Genomic DNA, 23,003 nt, shown 5'->3' with positions numbered 1-23,003 from the left:
TCTTGCTTATTTCATACCCAAACCGTCCAGCCATTAACCTTTGGGTCTAATTGCTCTTTAAATCCATCTTTTTAAATACTTAAGCTATTTACTCACAATTTAACAAATTTTGCGCTATTTTCAATTTAGTCTTTTTTAATTAATTAGCCATCCAAACGTTAAAATTTTCTAACGAAACTTTAATACTAACTCAATGACACTCCATAAATATTTATAAAAATATTTATAGCTCAATTTTCAACTTTGAGGTCTCGATACCTCATTTTTAACCCGTTTGACCTAATAAATTCTTTTAATTCACTAATTTCACCATTTCACAAATTCTTCTAAATTCTTACTTGACTCATAAATATTAAATTACTATCTTGTTCAATCTTATTTGTCGAATTTAGTGATCTCAAATCACTATTTCCGACACCACTGAAAATTAGGCCGTTACATGAACTTAAGTTTTACCCAAACTTATTTTTTCAAGCCTCATACCTTCATTTAAATTCTCCCAATTTCCAAACGGAGTTTACAACCTAACAACTTTCCTCATTTCTAGTTATTGCATGTAATTTAGCACTTCAATTTAGAGACTATAGTCCTATTACTAGAATGCGGTTATTGGTTATTTTTTACTGATGATTACTCAAAGTTAACAAACCTCTTCTGCCCTTTAATTATTTCCAACTACCATTCTTTATTAGTTAAGCTCTCTCTCTCAAAGATTGCTACATGTATGATCTTAACAGGTGTACAAATTAATCGAATAGTTTTTAGTGAATCATTAAAAATAGATAGAAAACCGAACTAATTAATCTCATAATTGATATGTTTTAGATTCTTTAACCATCTTATTACTAAAACACCTACCTCCTTGTACATATAAGCTCACTCCAATATTTACTTTAAGCAGAAAACTAGGACAGCCAAAAATATATATATGTTGGCAACATACATATATGCTCAAACACTTGGGCATTATGCCTCCCCTCAAAAATTAATAATAATAATGATGCAAATCGAACTCTTATTATACATACATAGTTCTCTTAAAATCAGACAAAAGTATATGGCATGATAAAGGCTTCTGATCAGCTCAGTGCGCTTTTGTAGCACAAGAAGAACCAAGAGTTTGATAGTTAACATAGCGGCTTGGAGCTGATGAACGGCGAAACCCTTTTGGCATGCAACCCTTTACTTCCTTCTCATGGGAAACCTTGTGCTTGTGATTCAGTAGCACTTGAGGGTTCATCTTCACGTAATCCACGGATGCAGGCCTCATTGTGCTCGGAACACTCGATGGGATGTACCGACCACCCATTGCAACATCCCAAGAAGAAGAAAACATCAAGAGGAGACAGATGAAAACGATGCAACATTTAGTGGCAGGCATTATTGGAATTAGGAGGGATCGTAATGTTTCTCCTGTTCTTTTGTGTTCTCCTCGTAATGCTTCGGTTTCCTTGGGTGAGTTGGAGAGGTTTCGACAGGGTGTTTTTATGATGGCAAAAGGCTTTCGAAAGATGGTTTGCAAACAAAGTGGCAAAGGGTGATCTTATTAAATAGGCTCGTGAGCAGCTCAAAATAAAGAACGGTAATGACATCACAGCTATGGCGTTGCATTAGTTTCGAAGATTGAGGTGTGATGGTGACTTGGTGAGGTGGGTTTGGTTGGGTAGTTTTTTTTTTTTACTTTAGAAATTGGGATGTCCGTAAGATTCTTTTATTACATGATCAAACCAAAATGTAGACTGTTTCATTACTTCAAACTTTTTATTTTTTTAATTTAGAACAGTTATATATTTTAATTCAGTCAGTACTTCCTTTGGCTTAGACAATATACGCTCATTGCATGCAAATAATCAATTATTACTACAACCCAATTAAGTAGCCATAAATAAATGTGTTTATTTTACCAAAAATGATTTATGATTTTAAAAATTCTAAATTATTTTTTGAAAAATAACTAGTTTATAAATCATTTTAATTTTATATAAAAATTAATTTAAATGAAATATATTATTATATATTAATAATAAGTTTTTTACTTAAATTTTTAAAAAATTTAAATATTAATATCAAATATTATAGTTTTCGTTATTATTAAACATAACACTCTTGTTATTGGGTCAAAAAGTTGTTGGTTATAATATTTAATATTATTAAACATACATATTGAATTATTAATATAATTTATTATTTTAATATAATAAATTTGAAATTTAAATAATATTCTTAATATATTATCAAAAAATTTAGCATTAATATTTTAATAATATTTATATATTACTATTTATAAATATTTAATAACAAATATTTTATAGTATAAAATATGAATATTTGTTTAAATTAACATATCACTATCCACTCTTGTATATATAATATACTTAATTTAAATTAAGTTTTAATTAGATATTATTTGTTATTAAGTTTATATATATATATGATATTAATTATTATAAAATCAAATTTGAATGTAAAAAAGAAATGGTACTAGAATATTTGTGTTTGTTTTAATAAAATCAACTTTTAGAAAACGATTTCAAGAAATTTTGTCGGAAAATGCAAAATATTTTACTAGAATCATCTAAATACTTAAAGATATCAATTTTCTTTTTTTAAATTAATCTATTTTTTGGAAATCATTTTTCAAATATTTAGAAACAGACCACTGATTTTATTGGTTTTTGTCTGTGATAGGTGGCAGGGTTTGCCTCAAGCTTCTTCCCAACTTCTGGTATTCATTGTTGCTTGCCTCTTGCATTAATACCAATAATATCGATCGCTGTGTAATATTATTTGTCATCAGGGCATTTATCAGTTCAACCGGATAACATAAATCCTGTCCTGCAATCTACTCATTTTTGCAATAGAATAGAACTCAGAACTGAAGCATCAAAACAAACTCCTCCCAAATGTGTGATATTACTATTTAAATGTAGGTCGACATTTTCATATCAAGGCCCAGTCTCCTTTTTCTCTGCCAACATGGATGCATTAAATATATAAGCCACTTGTCCAATGTAGGTGAATGGAAGCTAACCCACATAAGGGTTATGCTTAAAATTACTCGCCTGTAATCAATTAAGGGCTGGTTGGCAATGTTACTGGCAGAATAAGTATTTTAATCTATAGGAGTTTAGAAGTAGGTGAGAGAAAGGTGCACCGTTAATGTCAAAATTAAAAACGATTTATATCTAGAGGTGTTGACATTTATTAAATTTAGATGCATTAACTTCGTAGAGTAATTCTCAACCAGTCCTGCAATATTTCCAGGGTGCAAATCGGGGACTAGTTTCACGTTTTGTCTATGCATCTTGAAGCTTTGTGCCGATATATATTGAATAGCTGTCTAGAATTTGTGGCCCTTCACTTAAATGCACATTAAGTTTTGAACTGGTTGAAACATAAAAGCAATATTCAGCAACAGCTTAGTATAGAGTTATTGCTATGCTTGCCTTGAAACTGAAACCAAAGAAGTATGAACTTTATCAAACAGCAAGCAAAGTTGATACACTTCAGGGTTACCTATGGCTATGGGGGGTTCTGTTGTTAAAATTCGGGTTTGGTGTTGGTTAATGCTGTAAAACTAAAATGTCAACATGTTGATGTCCAGAGGATTAATAGTTGGATATGTTGTCAATTGTAGATGTGGGTGGTATTTACGTAATTTTATTGCTGAATGAGGGCTAACTTGTTATTTTACACGACAGCGTAGATAAGAGACTTGAGACTCGAAAAAACCAGTTGTTCTGTTAGCTAAAATAAAAGGCCCATGGAGCTCTCGCTTCAGACTTTAACCTTTACATCCTACTGCAGGAGTAAGTCTCAACAAACTATAACTCTTATTTATTTTGATATATATATATACACATAAGAAATTTGAGGTAGACTTTGTTAATTTTCATTTTCTCTCTCTTTATTACGAGCTTAACCACTCAAGCTTTATGAAAATAACTGGAAGTAGTTGGCTGTAATAGATGCACCTAAATTTGAAACAATGAGAGTCCTTGTAATGAGAAATCGACAATTAACCATTAAAGATTAGGCCTTGGTCTCCACGGGGTTGTTGTTTTATCTGAATATATGAAGCTATATGGGTGGTTGTTTTATTGTATTCCTTTATTGTAATATTTATCAAGAAAGGTTTGTGATTTAACGCTGCAATCATTTAAGCTAAAGATGGTTGCTTGAACTTGTATTTTCAAGCTATTGATGGTCGTGGCGGGTGAACGGAACATTAGAATAGGGTTGGTTGCGCTGTGGGGGGAGACACTAGACTTAAACGGTAGTTGGAGATTGTTGTTTCAGTGAGAGTTCTGGGTGAAGTAAATGCTTTGGTTTTAATCTTTCTGGTTTAGACCTTTGTATCTATGATTAATTGTCATTATTAAGAGGCTTTAGGTCTGCTGGATTATAGAAGCTGAAGGTCATGGCCCATGTCAGTGTAGTACTTGATTGGTTTCATTACTGCTAATGATTTTTGGAGGAGCAAATCCTTGTGTTTGTTAATCTGATTTCATTGCTCTGGGCTATCATATGATTCTCTCAATTTGACCATCTTACAAGTCTTTTCTCCCATTCAACCGATGGTGTTAGTTCCATAAAAATTGTGATTGAATCAAAGAATTAATAGATTACTAAAGGCAAACCTTTGATATGCCCTAATTTCTTTCCACAAATAACTTAGATGCTTTGAGTAAGATAGAAACTCGATTCCTTTCCCCTGGGAATTGGGCCCTTGTTTCTTGTCTGTTCTGTTCTTTAAGTTGGATTTGGATTTGGATTTTCATTTCATTTAACCTGACAGAATGCAGTTTATCTGCGTTGTTGGAGTGTTATTTGATTGATAGATTGTGGAAAATTGTCAGTTTGCTTGAGTTTTGCGAGCTAATTTGATTGACCCTGGATAATATAAAAAAAAGTAAAAGGGCGTCGGTCAAGTAAGCTGTGATTCTTTAGCAATTTATAGATGATGATACTGTTTTGTTAAGTTGGAGGTTGCTTTTGCTGATATTTCCTTATGATGTTGTGAAGCACTAGGAGATTCGTGGCCAAAAGTCCAGAGTGCACTAGATCATAGAGCCTTTTCCTTGATTACTGCAAAACCAAAAGAACATAGACGAAAATTAGCCACGCCATCTTTGGCACTGCCGGAAACGGCTGCTTCAGTTGCAATTGCTGCAACAGTTGTGGGAGCGGCAGCAACATTTCTTGTTAGGAGAACTAAAGCTTCTGATGCAACTGAGGTTAGTACTCTTCATGTTTCCTCCTTTGATTTTAAAAATGTTGATTTCATAAACATTGAAGCAAGTAAAATTTTCCTTGTGCGTTCCTCAAGTGCATTTGGTTTGGCATGTTGCCGAAGCCTTGACCTTTGTTCTTTCCTTTGAGATTGAAGGTTCCTTTGAGAACGTGTGAAGATTGTGAGGGTTCTGGGATATGTTCAGAATGTAGAGGTGAAGGATTTGTGTTGAAAAAAATGTCAGAAGAAAGTGCGGAAAGGGCAAGACTGACTGCAAAGAATATGGCCACTCGATACACAGCTGGGTATTCTCTCTCTCTCTCTCTCTATATATATATCCTCATTCATTCTTCCCCTGTGTATCAATTGATGCTATAAATGTTGAGCATTGGAGCTGAATCATTTCAGACTTCCCAAGAAATGGAGCTACTGCACAAAATGTTCTTCTACACGATCTTGTACTACTTGTGGAGGGAGTGGAAAGTTAAGCTAGTTTTGCTCGAACAACAATGTTGTGTTTTTGCCCAAAATGTTGCTGCCCAATGGAAGGCGAGAATCATGTTTCAACTAAGGAATAGAAGTAAATTAATTTTGTGTTTCAGAGATGATATAAGATACCTTGTTTCATGCATGTACCTAAAGTACTTGAGAAGCTTCACTCCATACATGGAGCTTTCTGGTGACCTTCAATTTCTGCCATTTCTGCCCCTCCAAAGAGATAATTAGTAGGCAACAGGAAAGGAGGTAGACAAAGTGTGGTAGGAAGTGCTGATGTTGTATAACAAGGAATTGGTCGTTAACTTTGTAAAAGCCCTGGGAGGGTAGCAGCAGAGATTCCTAGTTATTGTGATTGTTTGAACTTGGGGCCCAGGGGTGGGCCTTATCGTATATCCCAAAGGGTCAGTTTGTTTTCTCACAATATGATATCCCATCAACTTGTGAACTACTAAGAACCAATCATAGTTCTATGATTTTCCCAATAAAACAGGGTTCCCACTATTCTGTTGCTGCTGGATGGTGGTTGTAAACATGTTTGACTATCGACCTGTGGTGCACTATATTACAGAAGGTCAGGTTAATTATAATATTTGCCTACCATCCTCATAATATCTAAATCAAAAGTGGACTTTGAATAACCTAATTGCCATTTGATTTATATGAAAAGGCCATATATATAAAAATTATTGTAGCAGGAGCTCTATGCCGTGATAGTTGGAACATCCTTTGCTGAATATACCATTTTTATACTCATACACTTATATCGTCTCAGATTAATTTAGAAAGTTAGATTCGCAGCCAAAAATAGTGTGCCTTAATCACTGAATAAAGTTGAAATTAGAAGTCCTCTTTTTTTCTTTTAGGTAAAAATTAGAAGTTATCTTTTTAATGTTTTTAAAAGCCCGTGGTTTAGTCTCTCAACAATATTTCCTTTTCACTTCTGTAGTGTTTTTTTTTTTAGTATCTAAATTTACATTCTATCACAATTAGAAGTGTTTATGGGTTTGGGTTGAGTCGGGTTAGCTTACTCAAATTTAGTTCAGCTCAATATATGAATATAAAATTTTACTTAAACACGTTCATATTTGTAAATAATTAATCCAATCTCATTTTAAGTTTGTTCAATTTTTTTAAATTTTAAAAATATTTATTTTAATTTAATATTTGATATTTTAATATTTTTTTATCTATTATAGTTTTATATATAGTGATTTTAAATTTTGTTAATGTTTACATTATAATAGTACTATATATTACTATTGGTTTAATTTTTATGTGTTATAGATTATATAATATAAACATTACAAACTTGAAAAACAAGTTAGGCTTGGGCTTTAAATGATCAAGCCTAAACTCACTCATATTTTTAAACGGACTTAATTTTTTATTCAAAACTCATTTTTCGAATCTATTATTTTTATCTAAACCCTCTTAAATTTTAAATCAAACTTGCGTGAATAACATGTCCCATTAACAAATCTAATCATAACGTTTAATTTAAAATACATTATAAAACCAAATGAAATTTTTTTATCTATGACAAAGCACCATATGGCATTGTTTTATCCATATCATGGACACAACATGTCATATACATTGAGCTATTTCGTCATTTCTATGAAATAATTGTAAAAGAAAAATTGTACAAAATATAAATGGCCAAAAAATTATATAAAACATAAATAATTCAAAAAGAAAAAGTAAAAAATATATAAAATTCTATAAAATAAAAGATAAAATTTTAGAAAATTCTAATTTTTTTTAAAATTCTAAAAATATGTATTTTCAAAAAGTTTATAAAGTTGAGGGTGTTTGATAAATTATTAAAATTTTCATTACATTTAAGATTTAAATGTGTTTGATAATCTTTTGAATTTTTTACTTAATATAAAAAAGTTGAATAAGAAAGGTAAATAGTTAATTTATATATAAAACATTGATTTGTTGGGGCGCAGTAAATGCTGGACTTCACCATTTTCTCACAGCGAAAATTTTACAAATAGAATTGTGGTTGCAAAGTTGTAATATAAAACCAAATATCCCATTTCACTAATGTTGTGAGCAGTGTCCTGAGTATGAATCAGGACTCTTTTGTTTCCCTTTTCCCAACTAGCCCAGCCCTACATCTTTTTTAATATGTTGTGCTTACGTATGCATAGACAAAACTCTATTTGTGTTTCACAATGAAAGACAAGTCAACTTTCCCCTGATATTAAAAAATTAAGATTGCCACTGCCACGCACATCAATAAACAATTCCCATTTAAATTCTTTTCTTCATTAACTTGGAATCCAATTTATGGATATTATAATAGTATTAATGTTGCATCTAAACAACTAAGCTTCATTTTTAAAAAATGAAACAAGAAGGGCTTCCCAAGAAGCAAAAGAGATGAAAAGGCAAAGGTTCAGATTCAGAATACAACACGGTACAATAACCCTTCCCATTATTCAACAAGAAAGATTAATTTGTAATATCTAGTGTTTCACGCCTGGATAGGTTAAACCTGGGACGGTGTTGCATTGGGCGGGGTTGGTGCTGAGTCCACGCGCTTTCCACGCTCAGACCGGCTGTTCTCGGCAAACTTGAGACTTGCGGAGTGCTTGCCCTGTTTCTTTTCGTCCTCGTTCCACTCTGAGGAGTAGTAATGTTCTTCGGTGGATTTGTTTTCATCTTTTGAAGGCGGAAGAAACATGCTACCCCACTGGGGAAATGAACCAGGCTCACGGGAAGAGTGCAAGCCACGATCATGACTCCCATCCAAGTAAGACCTGCCGCTGTGGAAAATCTTGAGGTTGAGAAGAATATTAGCTGCGTCAGTCCGGACCCGAAGTTTCCACCTGCACCTGTTAGACCTGAAATGATTCCCAAAGATCGTCGTGAAATGAATGGGATGATCCCAAAAGTGGCTCCGCACGCAGCTTGAGCTCCAATGGAGAAGAGGATCATTGCCAAGACAGCAACGGGAAGTGTATCGGCACGGCCTAACCAGATGCAGAAGACACCTCCACATGTTTGCAGGATCCATAGGACCCACAGCCTGCCTCTCATCCCAAACAACTGGGCTGCTTTGTCCGAAGCATAACCACCGAAGGGTCGAGCAACAATGTTTGCCATACCAAAGGTAGCAGCAATAATTCCGGCTGTGTGGAGTTTGAGATCGAACCTGTTGGTTTAATTACATTAGATTTTTTTGTTAGTACTTTTTTTTTGGAACTAAAATAAATATGTATAGTTTTTGCAGGGAGACTTACCTGTCAAAGAAATATTCAGCAATGACATTATCTGTTGACAGTTCAACTCCCATAGAGTAGCCATAAAGAAGGACAAAAATCCAGGTCCTGTAATTTGTGATGGCATACCATAGCACCTGAAATGATAAACACCATTTCCTTTTTAGCAATCGCAATAAATTGACATCATGGAAATTTTGCTGGGAAATTAAATAAAAACACTTGCCTTGCCGAATTTATCCTTAGCAACATCACCCTTCTTTTGTAGACTGCTTAGGTTCCCATCGGGCAAGTCCTGGCCAAGTGTTAAGACCAGGATCCCCATGATGATATGAAGACATCCAGGAATGAAGAAAGCGATTCTCCAAGCAGTGAATGGAGTTGCTCCAGCATGACGAATAATGTCATAAACTAAGGGCATCAACAACTGAGTCGCACCTCCTCCCATGTTACCCCATCCGGCTGCAGTTCCATTGACCAGCCCAATGATCTTGCTATTAAACATCGTGCTCATCCAGTACTGGCAAGACACAAATGTAGCTAGGGAGAAGCCGATCATGAACCGAACAGCGATATACCCTCCAGCGTCCGAAACAAACGACATGCAAAAGACGGTTGGAGCTGATAACATGACCAAAAATGCGCAACCATAACGAGGTCCCAAAAGGTCACAAACAGCACCCATAACTAGCCTTGAAAATATACTGCCGGAAACAGAAGCAACCCCAGCGTTCCCAATATCTTGCTTCTTTAAATTGAGGTTGTCACGAATAATGGGAACAAGGGGTGCGGCAGCAAAGGTGGAGACGAAGCAAGTGAAGAAGGAGATCCATGACAAGTGAAAAGTTCTCATGTGGGGATTAGCAAAAGAAAAAAGCTTGAAGACTTTGGCTTTGTGCTCCGAATCCACAGGCAAGTCAAACTTAGCTGTTGTATCAGTTGGACCATTGGTGAAGCTACTGATAAGGCAAAAGCCGGTTCCCTTCCGGTGACTCCATGCATGGAGCTTCCTGGAGATCCCTCAATGTCACTCATTGTCTCTCTTTTCTAAATTGGTCCTTTCCCTCTCTATATGCCAAAGCAGGAAAAGTGTAGAAAGGAAGTTCCTTTATTGTTGTTTAGACTAAAGAAAACTTGATTGGTATTTATATGAGAATGCCTTTGACATTTAAGAGCTGTTTAAAGAGCTAATGGAGATTCCCAACAGTTAGAAAGATAATTTAAAAATTATTATATAAAAAGATTAATCCACTTCGCCGCATCAAGCTAAAGGGAAAATGTCTCATCATATATTCAAGGGATCAATTAGTACTCTGTAGAGGGGTCCACCAGCCGCTTAAACTACCAAACTAACCTCATATTATCAACATGAATAATCAATGGCACTTGAGAAATAAGGGCACTATAGGGCATTAACATTTTCCCTGGCAGAGGGACTGCTTCGGACTCGACGGCCGAGTAGCTACAAGTAATTAATTAAGTTGATTACAGAGATTTAACCAAGCTAATGACGTTTGTGGTCCAGCTACCAATGCTTACCCTAATAAATAAGACCTTGATTAATATATATAGGGCTTTTGTGATTTTCTATGTTTCATTGAAGCTGTAATTCTTCCAATGATATGTCAATTATATGGCCAGTGATCAATCTCACTTTCTTTTTCTTTTCTTTTTTTCTTTTTTGAAAATAAATATTTTATTGAAGTGAAGTATTAATGGCATCAATCATAATTTAGTGTTGTAGTGAAGTAGGATAATCCTCCATCCAAAAACATTCATGTGTAGCTTGATAAGAATTTCTGTTTCTCTAAATCAAAGCAAGGAAAAAGAAAGGCAAATCCTAGCTTTCCATCTTTAAAATGCAAATAGTAGTCCAGCAGGCTCTTACGATTTTTTTGTTGATAGATATTAAATATAATTTAATAGGTCGGCAAAACTAGAAATATATATATATAGATATAGATATATGTGTTTCAAAAGGTCCAAGCCAGTATAAATTTGGATGTATGTATTGCTTTAGTTACTTTTAGTATTTTGTTTCCTATATTTTAGTTTATTATTATTGCATTTGATGAGGTCAGATACATGCAGCTTGACAAATGGTAATAGCAATCTCCTGGAACAAGTGGAAGTACACATGCTAACCTCGTGATCTCATCCTCTACATGTTGCTAAAGGTTTCTGAAATCACACTTGTTTATTATGTTAACCTAAACTAAAGGAGAAGCCTTGACAGATCAATGTTTGACAAACTTACTTAATTACCTATACTTAAATTCTCAAAACAGGATAAAATTAATAAAATATACATGTCCATCCCTACTTGGGCTAGTTTGGCAACTCAAATCCCTCGTTAACTTGAGCAAAATTCACATATAGCAAATAATTTCGATGAAATTTAATTCAGTCTCCAAAGTTGAAATATTAATAAAAAAAAGCATAAAAATAATGCCCACAATTTCATACTTGTTCATAAGTCAAATGATTCATTATTTCTTAATGCATAAACTAGAGTTTTGTTTTTCTTTCTTCCCCATAGTTTGCTACTTTTGCTTACCAGTTTGTTGATGCAGACAGAAACTATATGATATATCTCAGTCTTGCCCTTTCACAGGCTCCGAGAGCTTTTGGAAGTGTACCCTATGGTTGGAATTTTATGGAGATGAAGAGGAAAGTAACTCCGCTTGAATTTGTTTGCATCTTTCAAGAGCGAGAGTCTGATAGTTAAGGTGTCTAGAAGTTGAAAAAAGGAAAAAAAGATGGAGGATATTGTTGTGTAATATTAATAAAAACTCCATTATAACATGTTTAATTCATCCCTCATCACATTGCTTACTAGGAAATGGATAAAGCTTACCAGCTTTTAGAAGCGAAAATCTGCACTGAATTAACAATTCCTTTTTCTTTATATGTCAACTGATGCATTTCATACACTTTGACTAGAATAATATATAAGAGTCGTGGAATGATTAATTTCAGAAATGTCGTAAAGCATTTAATCGACATTTTAAGATAAATGCCAGCTCTTATTCACTATATGATAACTTTTAATTGATCTATCAATCATAGCCAACCATACAAAAGGAAAAGGACCAAAGTTTAGTTATACTAATCAAAACTGTTTTAAGTTTGATGACAAGATTTCATCAAGTTAGCTAGCCAAGGCAACTACAATTAAAGTAACTAACGTTGACCATAAGAATCCACCTCAACATTATCTCGAGTGGCCATAAAGCGTGAACTATGATTAATACATCATCAGGAGCATTGACTTCTGCATTGCTAAAACTAATACATATATATATATATATATAAAAGTGGAAAAACATAGTTTGAAATGCTTGATAAAATTCCCACCGTACACAAGTACATTGTTCAAAATATTTTTTAGAATTCATGCATCGTCCTAATCCAGAAATGCATATCATCACATGATAAACCAATCTTTTTCATATGTTGTGATTAATCTCAAAATAATTTTTCTTCATTAAAAAAAGGGTTGAAGATTGAAGATAAGCTTGATGGTAGTTGGCTCATTTCAAAGCACCTGTTTCTAATCGGATGATCGAGGTGTTAGCAGCACAAAAGTCTTCGCCTGTGATAGAACACTATGTGATTTCCAGTATGGCTATCAGATCTATTAGCAACTTCACAACATAACTGATATGTCAAAATCTATAATATATAAAACCAGTCCCTAGTTAATATTAAGTTCGAGGTTAAATGGTCGACCAACCAATAAATATTGTTTGTGCTAAATGCTAATTAAGTAGTGTTTGAGTCCATTGCAACTAATACCATCACAAGGACAAACCAAGCAAGCAACCCAACGTAAATCTTGGAACTGATTTGTACAGCAGCGCAGTAACATACTTGGAATCGATGCCCTGAGCGAACGCAAATGCCAATACGGATGTTGGTGCCTCACTCTGGGTCTTGGATCAATGTAAAGATGGTTTAGAATAACAATCATGGTATGCTTGGAGGGTAGCTAAGCAAGGCACGATGCAGGTGTGGAGGGACAATGGGCGTCATTTTCATTCCCAGGCTACGCATTAATTACTATAACTTGAATCAGGTGATCTTGGCACTCCAAGTCCAAACCAAGGGTTGCTTCATCCTCAACAAAACCACTTCACCAAATCTTCTGGGGTTTTAGGTATGGTGTAATAGGCCCAAACAACTACTACAAGTTTTAGATCATATAGATTATCTATTTCGGCTTTTAGCCTTAACCCAAGACTATAAGAATTTGGGGTTAGCCCAGCTTCAACCACTGATAGGCTGTTACGTCCATGGACTTCACTGCCCTCCTTCAGCCAAGTATTTTAACACGGCTCCCCATTCCCATTCGGCTTTATTGACTGTTTGGCCCCCGAACTATACCCATTTACTCATTTTGTTACTTAAACGTTTTTTTGTTTTATTTTTGTACTTAAACTATAATTCTATTACACTTTTTGGCCCCTGCCGTTAATGGTGTTAAAAAGAAAAAGAAACCAATCAAAACACATCATGTGTCCCCATGAACCACTAATGTGGACGATGATGCGACCATTGGTCATGTTGATTAGACCAAAAGATTATAAAGTTTATTAAAAATCGTAAAAGAATATTTAAAATATATAAAAAATTGTAAAAAAATATTAGAACTTTAAAAAAATAAATATTGTTAAAAATATTTTAAAATTGTAAAAAAGTTATTAAAAATTATAAAACACTATTTAAAATTTGTAAAGATCATAAAAAATTGTGAAAATTATTAAAAAATTGCAAATAATTATTAAAAATTGTGAATAAGTGGCATTTAAACATTTAATTGGCTAGCTCACGATTTTTAAATAATTTTTATAATTTTTTAATCGAATCATATGTTGTTACTGTTTGAAGACTATGAATATGAGAATAGTAATGCGATAATAAAGTAAGAAAAGAAAGTAGAAGACAACATAAAAAATCTCCTTGTATTATTTTGGAATTTATAGAGAAAGTTGAAGTTAATTTTTTTTAATTTTAAATAATATTTTATAATTTTTAATAATTTTTTTTTACAATTTTAAAATGTTTCTAACAATATTTTTTTTACAATTTTTTTTAGTAATTTAAATATTCTTTACAATTTTTGTATATTTTTAAATAATTTTTACTATTTTTAATATATTTTACAATATTTTAATATGGTCAATACACAATTAACGTGGTTGATGGCCACGTCATCATCCACATTAGCGGTCAATGAGACATGCGGTGTTTCTAATTGATTACTATTCTTTTAACAACATTAACAGCAGGGGTCAAAAAAATATAATGAAATAATAAAAAAATATGAATATTAAAAAAAAAGAAATTCAAGGGAAAACAGCGTTCCCATTGACACAAAACAAGATAGGTGTAAGGACAAATACTGTGTTTCACATGTAAGAAATCCAACACTCTTCTGATTATGTAGCAACTTCTGTAATTCAATTTACATAATGATAAAATTATTTAATTCCTGATGGCAGCATCTTCATATTCTAAAATATATGAAACAATAAAGGCATCCTCTATTACTATTACCAACGCACAAGAATTAAAGGTGAATGTCTACTGTTTTGGTTGGCCTTCCAAAGCTAAACCTTAAAGTTGAATGAAACAAATTAAGGTTAATTATTATAATGGAGCCCTCATGAATTGTTTTTGTTTTTCTCGGGGGTCACCGTCAGTCATGTTGATTAAGGGATTTATTATTATACCTTGGAAATAATTGATTTTCCCCATAAAATATGATTTTGGGTCACCGTCCAAAACAAAAGATTAGCCATGAATTAATTAAGTACACCATCGCATGCATGCGGAATTAAAGATTTTCTTAGGATCCCCGTCTAATGAGAGATTTCCCTCCCACCTTTCATGTAATTTTGCTTCTCTCTTTTCACACTTTTTCTTTCCTATACATTTATTTTTTGACATAATAAAACAAATTGAGATGTAACATTTAGCATTTTTACTTCCGGTTTTTTTTTTAAAGTAATTTACTTCGTGCACAGTGTAGAAATTATATACCCAAATATTTATTAGTAATCGAAATCAAATCTAAGTTTTATCCAAATAAGATTATTCAATCTACACGTTATTGCAAATATAAATTAATGTGTGGGCAAACAAGGAATGAAATGGCTGTGGCTGTATTTGCATTACTTCAGAGCTGCGAGTTGAGACACATATGCCTGTTGCTAACATATCAATTTTAACATCCCTCTATTTCGCATTTAGAGGATACCAATAATCTAGAATATCTTTAAATTATGACCCTTATTTTAAATTGTTCTACAAATATTGAAATATTCTAATTACATAATCAAATTATCAATATTAATTATATCAATTATATCCTTTAATTATTAAAATTATTAAATGACATGTCAATTTTTATATAGCACAATTCAAAATAAAAATTAAAAAAAAAAGTAAAAAATTACCACATAATTTTTAAAAGTAAAAAAAAATTTTTAAAAAAAAGAACACCGACCATAATGACTATTTTAATTCCCTGCCATAAATTAGTATACATTAACGTTGAATTTAAAAAGAATATTATATTGAAACTTATTACTTTGGTTTATCCTATTTCTGAAAACTAATAATTTCACCTCAATGGATGTCATAAATTTTTTGATCATGCCCTCCCCATCTCCGGAGGAAAGTAAAAATTTAATGATTTTATACTATATAGTCATAACCCACCCCCATTCACACCACAGACTAGTTTTAGGACAATCCAATCATCCTCATTAGCTTAAGATTTTATTATTATCATCGATGTTATATATATATGTTGTCTTCTGCCTTGAATACAAATGATGAATTGTAAAGAAGGGATATTATTTGAACTGCGTTGTAAGCCTCAAATGTAAATCAATGGATTTCCCATGATTTCAGTTTCATGATATTTCCCTATCTAAAAATGATATATTGTATATGGTGTTTGTCTTCTGCCTTGAATACGGATGGATTGTAAAGAAAGAAGAAACATAATTATATCATCTCAACTCTTTTGCTTGGAAGTCTACAATGAACAGCTCTATATCCTCCGCTAACAAATAATTGAGTGTTTTCCCTGTAGACGTTTCTATACTGAAAAGCGTGAGGTCGGCCTTTTTATTCCTAGTGTATTTCAAGTAGCTGTTTGCCAAAACTTGAAACAGCTGATTTGTCAGAGGCAACAGCAGGAGGATCAGATCAGATCATATCATATCATAAATCAGCTACCCTCCGCTGGATATACAACGAAATGCTCAGAATTAGCCACCGGTAGATCCACCTGATGAACAACTTCAACTATTTTCTTTCAACCACAACACTGGTATAAAGTACAAAAAAAAACAAACGGGTAGTAAATACCGCATTCTACGCTTAGGGTTCATATCATAGTTACCAAGAGTCAAATTATTAAATCAAAAGTAGAAAAGAAAAGGTACCATCTTCATTCATTATACTTCAAACTACAGTTTTTAAATGATGTGATATAACTTGGATATTATTATTATATATAGGCAACTAGATTGCCTATATATGCCTATATGTTTGAGTTAACGAAAAGATGTTATCCTGACTGATGTATACTCTTTTGGAAAATAATTAAATAAATGTTAAATATAATTATTTTTTATTAAAATTAATAAGAGTTAAAATTTTAAAAGATAATATTATTGAGAAAAATAATCATAAAATTTAAAATAATTGTTGAGAAGAGAACTTATGTTAGAAGGAATTTTAAGAAGATTATTATTTTATATTCTTTGGGTTTTGGTTTAAGAAGTTCAAGTAAGTGTTCTTTGGTGTGTGAACACCCTAAAAATGAGACTGATGTTTCATAGATTTTATATGTGTATACATACATATATTCTGTCATTTAATTAAGCCTGCAATTTACATAATGATAGTTTTTTTATATGAATTTTAATAATGTAATTTTATTTTGAAATTGTATTTTCAAGTCAATGATATAAGTTATTTATTATAAACTTTAGAATATGATTTTTTTTTTACTTTTAAATATGCTTTTATGTTCAGCCATAAGTAATTTTTACTTAGGGACACTGTCATTATGATTAATTATGATTTTTATATCTTTGTCATAAAAGGTTAAAGGTGGCTTTTGTTATGTTATAAAAGACTAATTAAAATATTGGATTCATGAAATTTTGTTGTGTTTTACTTTCTGAAAATTCTGAGTTTTGAATAAATAAGCCACAATATTTTAATAATACTTTTAAACAGATTATAATTAAAAATATAATTTAGGAATTTTTTAATTTTATGACTAAAAAGCCACAATATTTTAATAGTACTTTACCTAAAAATCAGATTATAATTAAAAATATAAAAAAAAAACTCCTTTAAACAGAAGGAGAACATCTGGACATAAACTTGGGTTTGAAAAAGGCGATGATGGATTGTAACAGATTACTCCTCAAATACTCATGACAACAAAATCCGTGCACAATCCTCTTTCAAAGGTTTCATTATAAAATTCTTTATATGAGTTATATTAGATATTCATATATTTATGATGGGACTGAGTGCGGAGGGGGCGAATAGGTGCCTGGTCGCACCTCGCTATTAAAAAGGAGCCTAAAGACAGAGGGTGTCGGCGGCACATTGTCCTTTGGAGCAGCCCCATTGTCACGTGGAGCAGTGGCCCCGTCCGTACGATATCCATGCCCCTTTCTCAGTTTTCACCATTGGAACCACCGCGCTTCCCACGTGAAACTCCCTTCCCCACCACCACCCATCACCATACTCCTCTCTTTATTTATTTTTCCTCCAACTCAGCAATATTGGAACCACAACTTTCTCATCAGCCCCCCTTTTCCTCCAACTTGTTTTGTCAATTCCATTTTTACCATCCTTTTTCTAAATTAAATACGTGTGTACATACATACAGTACTGTTTATAATTATGATTTGATCACATCTAATAAAATGATTAATTATATTGTTTTTGAAGTCAGTAAAACGTAATGCACACGTGATGCATGCAACACGTAGATGAAGCTTTTGATTCTGCCTCTTCTTTCAAACCTATTTTCAACTTCAAATGGGAAGTTTTTATTAAGTTTCATTTGAGAGATTAATCATATGGAGAGAGAAGAAGTCGAATAAAAGACTTACTAGATTAAACTACACAACAAGTATCATTAAAAACTAAAACTCTTTCATCTCCCTTCACAAACACGCGCACATGTGTGTATCTTCTTTGTCTCTTATTAGTTTCTCTTTCTGGCCAACTTCTTTTGTTAGTTAAATTATGTTATTAATATTTATATTGTATAAAAGTACTTGTGGATTTATTTATTTTTATATTTTAATTCGGTTAGTTTTAGTTTTTATATTTTCAAAATTTAAAAATTTAGTTATTACAAAATGATAATTATTAAATTTATTAAATTAAATTATAATATTTTAAAATTTAATGCGATAAACATATTAAAATTGATCTCATATATTAGCTGAATTCATAAAATATAAATTTTGTCATATTAAAGATGGAGTCGTGCCACTCATCTCCAAATTTGTAATTAGAAAAACCATAATAAAGAACTAAAAACTAAAAAAATCATTTATTTATTTAGCGTGAAATAGAAAATACAAAGATCATATATATTAAGTTGTGACACAAAGTAAACAACTAAAAGGTGACTTATTTATTTAGTGTGAAATAGAAAATGGAAAAAGCGTGGAAGGATGAAGTGGCTAAAAGGTGAAAGGCGTGGCACGTTTTTGACTCTCAAAAGGCCAATCATCATTTTATGGCGAACCGCCTACCGCCTACCTTCTATCTCTATCCCAATCACCATCAATTTATAGCTAACCCTATACTTAGCAACTACGGTTCATTTTCATTTGCAAAAAGCCCTCCTTACTCGTCACTTCAATTTCAATCCCTTTTTCATTACCTCTCCTCTTTACTCTTTCTTATCCCTCATGTGCTCCACCATCCGTCTTAATCAAACATTGTATTACTTGTTTGGTTCAAACTACTACTTAAATTTGCTTAACCATATCTAAGCCTCCACATTTAAATTCAGGTAACATATTCTAAATAAATATAAATCTTACATTGACAAAAAGAAGCAATGGCCTTTTGTTCTTGATGTTACATCATTATCATGATTACGTTGGTTGGAACATGCAACGTGTGCAAGATCTGATCTCAAATTCCACATATACCATTGTACTAATTAATTAAAGATTGTTGAAAGAAAGAGCACTTGTGCTTAGCTGTCATTGTCCTTGGTGCAGACACTAAACTCCTAATCTTCCATCGAGGGTTTTGGCATTTCTCCAAGTGTTACTGTGGAATCATTGCTTGGGTATCTGATCACATCAGAACATATTTTATCAAAGCAATTTATTCTATTAAAAAAGATATTAAAGATTATTAAATTATATATAGACCTGCGGACTGAATCTCTTACAAACGCAATACATACAGTTTTTCTTTTCCTTTAATTTAATTTAATAATATATAGTGAATCTCTGACATACAGAGTACAGTTTTTGGATTTATTTATAAATATATTTTTCACATGAAACAGGAATTTTATTTAGCAAAGGTACAGTGAATTTCGGTGTTAACCACTACGCGTCTATGCTTCAGGATTTTGATTTTATGATGACAACCATTCATTTTATTCGTTAATGGATGGCTTTTTATTTATGTGATCATTAAAATATTTCGCAGGACTATCTGTTATATTAAATGTAAAAATTAAAATACCCCAAAAAAAAAGTAATTGAGCTGGATCCAAGTTATATTAATTTGTAAAAGGAAAAAAGAAGAAGAAGAAGAAGAAGAAGAAGGAGGAGAAGAAGAAGAAGAGAGCATCTAAATATGATAAATAGGAAAAAGTAATATAAAATTATATATTTCTCAATCATGGTGATTGAAAAGAAAAAGAGGCCAAGTGGCGAACAAAATGAGAAGAAAAACGAGCACCAGCCACATCAGATTGTTCGAATCTGGGCCAGGGTTCAGGTGGAGGCTTGATTGAAAGAATCTATCAATTCACTTATATTATTATTATTATTTTATCTACTTTTTCCTGTGCCAAAAACATCACACTGCAACACACAGGTGGAAAAGGATTTTTGGGTTCTCTTTCCTCAATATCATCATCCTTTCCCTGCACCTTATCTATATGACTAACAATAGCAAAATCATGCCATCTGATTTTAGTAAATATCATTAGGTAATTGGGCCAAAAATAAATGCTAATTGATCCCACCTTTTTTAAGGCAATGGGATTAGCAGGCTGTTTAAATTTCAAAGTTAAACGCGGATGGAATAAAAGCCTATATAATTGGGATGTTTGTCGACTTTCTTGTCATGTGGATGAACGTGATACAAAACAATGGACTGACTAACTTCTAGTGTGCAGCCATGTCTTCACTTTCAAACCAATCACTAGATTTTTAATTAATATCCACCATACTTATATAATTTCAAAACAAACATGAAAGAAATCCTTATCAAATCAAACATAACCATAACTCATCCTATAATTCATCAAATCCTAAATAATAACATATCAACTCAATGATTAAAGGAATAAAGTTTCAATCTCTTTTTTAAATAAATAATATTTTATATATTGACACTTTTTTTTAAATGGTTAAAGGAATAAAGTTAAAATATCTCAGTAAAATAAATATCTTATTTATTTTACAAAATAAAAAATAATTATATAGTACATTAATTGTAACAGCCCATTTTCAGTAAAACTGGAACCGTGATTTCGGGACCACAAATCTTAGCTCAAAAAAAATTTATTTTAATATTATTTTATGGTCTATGATAGAAATATCGTATAAAAATTTCGTTAAGAAATTTTACTATTTACATGCCTAACTTGATAAAAAGGATTAAATTGCATATAATGTGAAAATTGAATTCTAGTAGCTAAAAGTATCAAATAGCTATAGAATTTAAAATTGGAGATCCTTATATAGCAAATAGACCATTTAGAGGAGTTAGTGGATAAGTATGATTATTCATCATTGGAAATTGAAGAAAATATTAAGGTTAATTTTGGAAAGCAAATGACAAAATGATGATAAATAAATTAAATAATTATTATTATCATCTTTCATAAAAAATATGGAAACCCTAACCCTGAAAACTTGAGTTTTTAGCAAGCTTATTTTGCTCATTTGGGTAAGTATTCTTGTCCCGTTTTTAATTATTTTTATATTTTCGAGATCGTAATAGCTTAATCTAACTATCTCAGGGATTAATTTGTAAAATCCTTAAAGTAATAGGGTTTTGCTATGGATGAGTATAGTTGAATTTTGAAGTTTTATGATAAAAAATGAAAGGTTATTGTTAGATAAACAACTTTTATAAAGAGAATTTTGATGAAATTGTCAATTAGGGACGAAATTGAAAAGATGAAAATTTTATGAAAAAAATTTAAATTTTGTGAAAAACATGGGCTGCTATTGATATCTATGAAAATCGGCTAGGCTTGGATAAGGATTAAATTTTATGAATTTCATTTTTTGAGCCTAGGGACTAAATTGTAATTAATTAAAAGTTTAGGAGCAAAATAGTAATTTTTCTAAAGATATATTTTGGATTAAATTGAATATGAATTATATTAAATTGTGTTAAAATTTATTCGTATAGATCCGGATAGACCTAATACGGAGTTAGATCGAGGCAAAGAAAAAGTATCGGATTAGTAGCCTTCATATCTATATATACTTATCGAGGTAAGTTCGTGTAATTAAATTGTATATTTAAATGTTTTAAATTGAATATTGTTGTATGTGATTTGTACAAATTTCCATGTCTAATTATGATCACATATCCAATAATTATAGAGTCTCGTTTGAACCTTATAAATTCGAATGATACAAATGACATGTCATTAGGGTTCCCAATATGGTTGTAATCCTGCATGTGTTGCGGATACACCACAACTCTCTTGAGCTTCCTGATATTAGGCTTGCAAGAACTTCCCGATATAGAGCTCGTATGAGTTTCCTGTTACTTAGTTGATGGTCCTAAAACTAACTAAAAATTCAACTTGCGGATACACCACAACTCTCTTGAGCTTCCTGATATTGGGCTTGCAAGAACTTCCCGATATACAGCTCGTATGAGTTTCCTGTTACTTAGTTGATGGTCCTGAAACTAACTAAAAATTCAACTAAGGCAAGCGCACCTATCGAACAGTATTATAGTTGAGGTGAGACCAGAAATACCGTATCCACGAGGACTAAAAGTACTAGTAATTACCGTATCCACGAGGACTAAAAGTACTAGTAATTACTATCTTTTTATTATCTATCCTAAGAATTGAAGGGATGTTTTCTAAACTAAACTTAATTATCTAACTAACTAAGAACGCGACAGAGATAAAAGTTGGAAAATATTCTTTGAAAAACCTATGGAGAAGACAATACCCAATGAAGAATCCACTTAGACTTTACTTATCACTTCTGAATGAGACGATTTATTCACTTGACTTAATCCGTAGAAATCCCTGATTTATGTTAATATCTCTCTCGAGACTAAGAACAACTGACTTTAGGTTGATTAATCGAAATCTCTTTCTAATTAAAACCCCTATTGTCGCATTAACTCGATCTATGGATACCCTTATTAGATTTGACTCTAATCCGATAAATTTATGTTGTCCTATCTCTAAGATTGCATACAACTCCGCTTAATTATGAATGATCTACTCTTAAACAGGGACTTTTACTCCACTAAATAAGCACATCAAAAACCTGAATTAATATCCTGGAATATTAAAGCAAGAATTAGAACTCACAATTAAGAATAAGAACAAGTATTTATCATATAATTCAAATAGTAATAAAATCAGTCCTAGGTTTCATCTCCCTTAGGTATTTAGGGGGTTTAGCTCATAATAATGGAAAACATTTCAAAATTGGGAAAACAACAAAACATAAATAAACCCAAAGAACTTCTAAGGAAATTGAGTGGAGATCTTCAATCTTGAAGTAGATCCTGCTTCTTAGCTA

At 32.0% G+C, this 23,003-nt stretch overlaps 1 protein-coding gene and 1 pseudogene across 1 annotated transcript; one reads left to right on the top strand and one right to left on the bottom strand.

The window, feature by feature from the left end:
• The first annotated feature begins 3,431 nt into the window (after window positions 1–3,431).
• On the top strand, window positions 3,432–6,273 carry LOC107958555 (uncharacterized). Its single transcript, XM_016894366.2, has 4 exons — window positions 3,432–3,809; window positions 5,026–5,237; window positions 5,390–5,538; window positions 5,642–6,273. The coding sequence occupies exons 1-4, from the start codon at window positions 3,764–3,766 to the stop codon at window positions 5,724–5,726; spliced, it is 492 nt and encodes a 163-aa protein (XP_016749855.1). The 5' UTR covers window positions 3,432–3,763; the 3' UTR covers window positions 5,727–6,273.
• Window positions 6,274–7,986: 1,713 nt separating this feature from the next.
• On the bottom strand, window positions 7,987–10,101 carry LOC107958556 (high-affinity nitrate transporter 2.1-like; annotated as a pseudogene).
• Between the last annotated feature and the right edge of the window lie 12,902 nt (window positions 10,102–23,003).

Source organism: Gossypium hirsutum, chromosome A05 (assembly GCF_007990345.1).
Source record: "Gossypium hirsutum isolate 1008001.06 chromosome A05, Gossypium_hirsutum_v2.1, whole genome shotgun sequence".
Lineage (NCBI taxonomy): Eukaryota > Viridiplantae > Streptophyta > Magnoliopsida > Malvales > Malvaceae > Gossypium > Gossypium hirsutum.
Note: the sequence above shows the minus strand (reverse complement) of the source record. Positions and strands in the feature narration are given on the sequence as shown.